At 29.5% G+C, this 8278-nt stretch overlaps 1 protein-coding gene across 6 annotated transcripts in view; it reads left to right on the top strand.

The window, feature by feature from the left end:
• The window catches only part of LOC106678379 (Smg6 nonsense mediated mRNA decay factor), a 79837-nt gene extending 72293 nt beyond the window's left edge, over positions 1 to 7544 (top strand). For all 6 annotated transcript variants that reach the window (XM_067049694.1, XM_067049693.1, XM_067049696.1 and 3 more), the window contains 4 exons: positions 237 to 315; positions 393 to 573; positions 1959 to 2073; positions 5353 to 7544. In XM_067049694.1, the coding sequence (XP_066905795.1) occupies positions 237 to 315; positions 393 to 523 (210 nt within the window). In that variant the 3' untranslated portion in view covers positions 524 to 573; positions 1959 to 2073; positions 5353 to 7544. The remainder of the gene's footprint in view (positions 1 to 236; positions 316 to 392; positions 574 to 1958; positions 2074 to 5352) is intronic.
• The last annotated feature ends 734 nt before the right edge of the window (positions 7545 to 8278 follow it).

The raw sequence follows: 8278 nt of genomic DNA, 5'->3' as shown, positions 1-8278 counted from the left end.
TAAAGGCTTATACAACAAGTTGCTGAGAAAATCCACTAGGGGCTCTTATGCATTTAACGTTTAACATGACTTCAAATAGGGCTGCTCACAATCTTATAGTTATAACATTTAACATGGTAAAACATTTAACATTTAACACAACATCATGAATACCCCTTATATACTCAAAAAGAGCTTATTACAATATAAGAAATAAAATATTGATAGTTTTAAAAAAATATTCCTTTTTTTTTTAGGAAATGACAAATGATGATAAAATATTAACTACATGCGTCAATCTTTGCAAAACATCCAATAAAGATGAAATAAAAGAAGGTAAGCCAATTAATTTCTTCGAATATTTTTATTTTTTTTAATTTATTATTATTACGTCAATTTTAAAATGTTTCTAGGTGGAAGGAGAAAACTGTATCGTGATGTTGTTCTTCTGACTGAAGACAGGAATTTGGTTCTGAAGGCGATGGGTAGGGATATGCCAGTGCGATCTCTTCCAGATTTTATTCGATGGGCTGGTCTCGGTTAATGATTTCTGAAAATACTTTTGTCATTTGGCATATCCATGATCATTCTGAGGTATTTTTTTTTTTTAGGTTTTTAGATTATTTACTTCTCTAAATATAATAATGTACAATGTAACCTGTGTAACTGAGATCTCAAAGAGCGTAGGATATTTCAGAAAGACATTTTATTGATATTATTCCACCAACTGCCAATAAGGCCAAACCGTACAGACTTTGTGTAGTGTGCTGTTCGAAACAATAAGTGGAAAATAAGTTAAAGAGGAAACAAGATACTTCTGCCTAGATTGTGACGTTGGCTCATATATCCCATGTCTTAAAATCTATCATACGTGGACTGATTACTAACAAGTTACATATTAAACATGTTTTTATTACATACCAAAGTAAAAAAAAAAAACTAGACATTTTTTGAACAAGAATTCATAATTTTGCAACACTGTGAAAAGATTTGGTGTTTGTTGAAGAAATCCAAATATTTACTAACAAATGTGTGGCAACCTGTCAAATCCTGATAAATTGTTTTATACAGGGTATTGAGCCACAAAGTACCAATTATAAAGGTTAACATTGAAAAAAATTCAAGAAATCAAATCTCAATCACAAATATTTACGAATTTTGCCCATTAATGTAATTATTTGTAAAACCGTTCATTTAATCGTAAATGTTAAGAGAAAACAAGTTGTAGTAAATGTTATTTCCAATAATTTGCTATATCTGTAATGAAAATTCATTTATCTGTTCTTGAGGAATTCTTGTTTTTTTCTCGGTTCAGACTTATTTCAATGTGAATATTAAGGATCCTAAAATATTTATGCTGTTCTAAAAAGTAAGGAGTAAATATAAAATTTAATTAAGTTGGTCGATTTTTCAATTAATATTTTCTAGGAGCATTTAATAAAATAATAATTTCTTTTTAGAAAAACATTTAAATATAAAGTTTAATACAAATAAATAATTTTTTCTGATATAATGGAGAAAGTTGTTTATAAAAAAAACAAGTAAAAATTATTTTTTAGAATTTATAATGCTTACAACAAAAAAATAACTGAGAATTAATATTAATTCAAAAAACCAAAATCAACAAAGAAAGGTGAATCAGCCTTTGAGTAGCCTTCTCAAACTTTTTAAAAAAATAGCCATTTCTGGCATACGGGGTGCTGCAGCAACTCTCAACTGTCAAATATGGCGTAGTAGATGCCACTCCTGTGAAAGGAATTAACCCCACTTCTGGTGTCACTCGCCTAAGAAGTGTACACCCTCCAACAGACTGCTTTCTTCTAGTGATCATGAGTACTAGAGGTTTCTCACATAACCAGGTTACTCCGTACTTAACGTCTGACTGACCTGTAACTAATCTATTATCTACTTTTTTACATATTTAATTTTTTCTAATTGAATATTTATTATATTTATAGGTTTTTTTTTTTACATTTCAGACTGTCTGAAGGTTAAAAGTCATCGGTTAAAAACTCAATCTAATACAATGTAAACACTTACTCATACTATAAAATTAAGTACCTGAGAATTACCTTCAGTTCAACAAAGTTTTAAGTAAGTTTTTTTTATTTACTGTAATATCAATAACTGACTTTATCCTTCCTACCATCATTTCAAGTATTTCCTGGCATCCTGCAGCAAGCTGTCCAATCCCGCCATCCCTCATATTTCTCCGATCTCCTTAAATTCAAATCCTCAGTTAATGCCCCATAACCCCTTTCCGGTCTTCAGATTTATATAAAATATGTAAATATTTTTAAGCTATTAATATCAGAAGTTTATTTTAATCATATTGGAAGATTTTGGATTGACTAGGTGTAATGTATAAAATTATGGCCCGGTTTGTGCTGATGGGATCTGGATGATGAGGTCAAATACTGAACTGGCAGGCCTGTACAGGAACCCGTATATTGTAAGGGTGATCAAAGTGGGACGGCTTCGGTGGGGAGGCAATGTATTAATAATGACCCAGGATCAGATTCCTAGTATGATCCTGGACGAAGGATATATGGGACTAGGAGAGTAGGAAGACCCTGACTTCAATGAATCCAATGCATGAAGTGGCAACGGATGCCAGATCTATCTTGGGAATCCGCAATTGGAGAGCAGCGGCTACCATTAGAGAGGACTAGCGGACGAAGTTGCAGGAGGCCTTGACTCTACAAGAGTTGTAGCGCCACAGATGATGATGATGAATATATAAAATGAAGATGGTCCAAGTGCAATAAAAAAAACAACTCAAATATTAATTAAACTATTTATTGTGAGCCAACATTTTGCCCCACTTTACAGGGCTTCATCAGGGCTAAAAAAAAAGATATAAACAATTAAAATAATTTATCAAAGTAAGAGAATAGAAAGCATTAAATAAAAGTAAGCTAAGTGGCTAAATATAATTTAAAAAGTGAAAATTTACATGAAACTGAAAAAAGTGAATTAAAGAAAATAATAATATGTACAGTGAAAATTATAAATAAACAAGAATTACAAAAACTATTAGACGATTAATGAAAACAGAAATGATAACAAATAAGAAAAGTAGTTAAAAATATATATATATATAAAAATACATTACGAATTAAAATAAGGTAAATAAGAATAAAATAATGGTCAAGAAAAAAGGAAAATAATGAAAAAAATAGAGCACTCACCTTGCAGAATGGAAGCAACCACAAAATTGAGCTGAAGGCGGATGAGAAGGCCAACAGGATAGAAAAGTGGGGGGAAAGTGGTGGTTAATTAATGAAATGAAAAAATAATTTTATTCTGGGACATATGTCCCCTAAGAATAAATACATGGTTCATTAAGATTTTTATCTGGCAAGCATTTACAAGTTTTCAGATAGTAAAATGAAATTACATTGGGATATTGGCTTAACTACTGTTTATAATATTAATCAATATATGCCTATTTATTTGATTACAATGATGTGGAGTTTTGGTTATACAATAAGTGGAGGAATTGGTGTTGTTTAAAAGAAAGATGGGAAGAGAATTCCAGAAGGAAGTTGCACGTATGATGAAGGATTTGCTAAAAAAGGCGGTTCTATAGAAGGGCATATATAAATCAATTGGTTGGGATCTGGTGTTTAATGAGTGGATGGATGAACGAAGAGTAAGAGGATCAAGGATATAGGTAGGTTTTTTGATTTTAAGAACTTGGAATATGAAAACACGAAGGAGGTATTGTCTTCGGGAGGTTGGATAGAGCCACTTCAACTCGGTATCCAATGGAAGACCTTGAGAGTACCTTGGGAACCCAAAGATAAATCTTACATAGCAATTCATGAGTCTCTTCACTCTCAGCTCTAGTCCTGCAGAAGGCCTTCCATAGACCAAGGAACCGTAGTCGAAGTAGCGGAAGATAAGGGAGGATACTAGGAGCTGACGGGTATTCTGAGGAATGGAATTACGGAATCTTAGAAATTGTTTGAGTACAGTTATGGATTTGCGTGTGATTTGGAAAATGTGATTATTCCAGGAGAGGTGTTGGTCGAAGGTGACGTAAAGGTTTTTTATTGTAGGATAGAAGTGAATCGGGTGGTTGTTAAGGAAGAGTAGAGGATAGTAATATGTTACATTTGGAAACAAAAATATATAAAATTATTTATTAAATAAATCAAAAATTCGTATCCATTTTTGTCTCAACACTTTATTTTTCACCAGTCCTACGTTTCGGCAATTCTAGCCATCCTCAAGGACATCTTCAATATAATTTCTTCCTCACATTAATTTAAAGTTTATTTTGCAGGCTATTCTGCCCAGGTCATTTTCTTTATTATAAGTTAAAAGCCTATTTTTTTTTTTTTTAATTTAAAATCATTAACATTTAATTTTCCTCTATAAGATTATCAACAATTAGATGGTGTTGTATTAATTGTTGATAATCTTATAGAGGAAAATTAAATGTTAATGATTTTAAATTAAAAAAAAAAATAGGCTTTTAACTTATAACAAAGAAAATGACCTGGGCAGAATAGCCTACAAAAGAAACTTTAAATTAATGTGAGGAAGAAATTATATTGAAGATGTCCTTGAGGATGGCTAGAATGGCCGAAACGTTGGACTGGTGAAAAATAAAGTGTTGAGACAAAAATGGATACGAATTTTTGATTTATTTAATAAATAATTACCTTGTCTCAAGAATTTGAAATAATATAGTTAATATAAAATGATGTTAAAGAAAAAATAATAGGAAATTTTAGAAATATTAAATGTAGATGTTTGAGGATGCCCCATCAAGCTTTTTTTAATGGCACAGTGAAAACATATGGAAGGGCAGAGAGTTGGTAGCCATATTGGCCTGTACAGCTGAAAAAAAGAGCTAGCACATTTTAAAAAAGGGCTACTTTCTACAACGCAAAATGAGTGAGTAGATATTCACCACACCCAGGCAAGAGGGGCAGCGGCTAGATGAGAGAAGAAAAGAAAAGAACAAGAGAGCAACCTGTCTTCATCGGAACATCAAATATAAGATCACTAGAATATCGACCAAGTAACCTATAATCCCTTCCATTATTCCTTGTAAACTTATCAATTGTCAAAATTAATTTAAATTAGAAAAACTATCTTGTAAACCCTTTCGGCAAAACAAATAACCAATTGTTCCATAAATATAGGAAGAATTGAGGTTTTATTTCAATACAGTTCACTTCAGCTATACCAGCAAATTATAAGTAATTCGGGTAATATCCCCCAATAATGAAACCCAGGGAATTCTTGGATTATGCAGTAGAGCTATTTTATAGTATTATTATAAAGAGATATGTTCCAGAATTAATAAACAATTTATAACAAAAAAAAATGAGTTTAAAGAATTTTTATCATTTGCAGATTGGTGTAGTGCATTTGGCTGTGGTTAAGACGGACGGTTGGCCTATTGTGTTGAGCACATAGCTTCACCTTGTGTCCATTGCCTCTCCTGATCATCGGCAAGACAGATTCTGCTCACGTCGCTCTCGATTGTATTGTACCTTCACTTTTTCGGACTTGAAACCATTCTTTTTTTTTTCTTTGATATTATTTTACTATGCCTGTTTTCTTAACAAGTCATCATTCCTGTGAAGCTTTCGATGAAAATCTCTTGTTCATTTAAATCTAATTAAAACTTTGAAGGTGAATTACAATTTTTTTTTTATTAATCATTTTTACAATAATTCGATTGAGATAATATGTACTTAATTTTAAATATGTGTATATAGATGTAAATTGTTTAATATTTGACTGGGTCATAACTGATACTCTTAGAATCTATTTATATACTATATAATTGAAAGTTGATTTTATTTTTCAGATACATACATATATTGTTCAAAGTTGTAACTTAATTTTATTTATAGTCTAAAATGAAATCTTAGCTATGTTAATTAAACTGTGTTCATTTGTAGTAGATTAGGTTTAAAATCGCTTAGGTGGTAAATTTCCAAATTTGCATGTTTGACATCACTAATCGGTAAAGTAGAGATTGAAAAGCATTGACATTTTCATTTTTATTTTTTATTTAATATTGATTTTAAAAGTAAATTTATTTCATCTAATTAAATATATCTGTTCAATGTTTCGGCTGAAACGCCATCTTCAGGAACAAAACTTTAATTTACACATTTTAGTATGTACTTACTGATTCAGACTTCCAAGGTTATTTAGACTTATAACCACAGCCCTCTAAATCAAAATCCTCTGCTTAATATTATTCCTGCTAATACTATTTTTTAATTATAATTTTATTGTGTAAAATTGAATATGTCTAATTTAAAATATTTAAGTTAAAAATTTAATTTAGTGTTTCTCTAGAATTTTATTTTGTCAATAATATTTGCACAATGTACAATTACACCATTCATATCAGTTTATAAATTTTTGGTAATATAAATTGACTCTATTATATTACATTTATAATTATTATCTACTGTTTTTATTAATTTAGGTTTTTAAATGTTAAAAACCTAAGACTCTACCTTGGGAGTTTGAATCTGTGAGTTGTTGCTTTAATGTGTTATTTAAAATTTTATTCCTGAAGATGGCATTGTAGCTGTAACATCCGACAGTTTTATTTAAATTGGTGAAATAATTTTGCTTTAAAATAAATTTATTTTAAACTAAAACAAAATTTGTATATATTTTTTAATTTGTTTAATGTTAATTACTTTTTTGCAGAAATTCTACAAGTTTTATTAGGATTATCTTAGCAATGTTCATCATTAAAAAATCTCTACTTTACTGAGCACCTTGTTTTAAATCATTAACATTCACTCTTACATAATATCGTAAAAATGTGTCGTATGTAATCTTCTTTTTCTTCTGTGATCTCAGTGACTTATACCTTCTTAATGCATTTTTCTTTTCTTTTTTTTTCTTACAGATTTGTTAACTTTAATTTTTTTTTTTAATCAAAACTAAATCAACATGTGATATTGGACTCCTATTGTATAAAAATGTCTTAAGAATTATAATTAATTATATGTATTTATGAGGCATTTTGTTTTGCGATTAGAGAGCAAAGCATTAAGTGGCGCCCGATTTAGTTAATTTAAGTAGGTTTTACTAGATCATCTATTTTTAGTGACAAATTAGTTATGATTTATTGTTGAAAAATCAATGAATTGTTAGTTATTTTATATTAATTATTAGTAATTTTATTTTTTCTTTAAAGTCTATTTCTAATAATGGGTAGAAATCGGTCAATTATTTAGTCAGGTAAAATGATTTTTTTTTTTTTTTTTCAAAAATAATAGTATAGATTAGTTTAGTTTAAAAAAATATGTGAAGTTGATTTTTTGATCTAATCCGCTTTATGCTGATGTATAAAATTATGTTATGATTTTTAGATTTATTTTCTAACATAATTGAAAAACTCTGTTCCCTGCTAGATTCGTTACTATTTTTGCACTTAATGTACATATGATATGAATGATGAAATGTCAGTAGTGTTTATTAGTTAAAATTATTGTTATGAAAATGAATTTGTCTTTAAAACACTGTGTACAGGAATGTATATTGTTTGATTATATTGTAATGAAAGATTTCATTGTATTTTTATTTTTCCTAATCAGAACCCATTATTAATTGCGGGGATCTAGTACTAATAAACAGCCTCTGTATAATAAGATCCTTAGCTACGCAAAGGATAATACTTCTTGTGCAGAAACTTGTGAGGCTTATGTAAGATAAAACCCTATGATAAACCAAGTTGGTGGTTAAGTATTACGTTTCCGACCATCTCACCCTGGTAAGATAAGTGATACTATTCCTAAAATGAAGTTTCAGGTTCTAAATTTTCTAATATTTTTTAGCCGCCATTATCTAAAAGAAGAAAAAGTTGTTTAGTTGATGTGCAAATAGTTAAAGTTGGAATAGTTTCCCTAAGTAGCTGCGTATGGATAATAAATTGTGATTAGAATTGTAGAAATAAATTGTTCTGAATTTATCAGAAGTTTCATTTTTCTTGCTATGCTGTGTTCTATTACTTTCAGTTATAACATACATTGTAACCTTATTTATCAATTCTTTTATTTATTTATTTATTAAAATTCAGTAAGGATTTCAAAGAGTAATGTTACAATGGTCGACAAAATATTTAGATAAACGATTGAAGCACACCAAAATTAAAGGTCACATAAGTGACAAATAGATAGTCGAATATCCCACAAGGGATCGGTATTCCACAAGGGATAGTACTAGGGCCATTATTATTTTTTATATCTGTTATTGGTAATGGAAAAATAGTCTATTTTGCAGATGATTTTGTATTAATTATTAA

The sequence above is a fragment of the Halyomorpha halys genome, unplaced genomic scaffold (assembly GCF_000696795.3).
Source record: "Halyomorpha halys isolate HHAL.00 unplaced genomic scaffold, Hhal_1.1 Scaffold136.1, whole genome shotgun sequence".
Lineage (NCBI taxonomy): Eukaryota > Metazoa > Arthropoda > Insecta > Hemiptera > Pentatomidae > Halyomorpha > Halyomorpha halys.
Note: the sequence above shows the minus strand (reverse complement) of the source record. Positions and strands in the feature narration are given on the sequence as shown.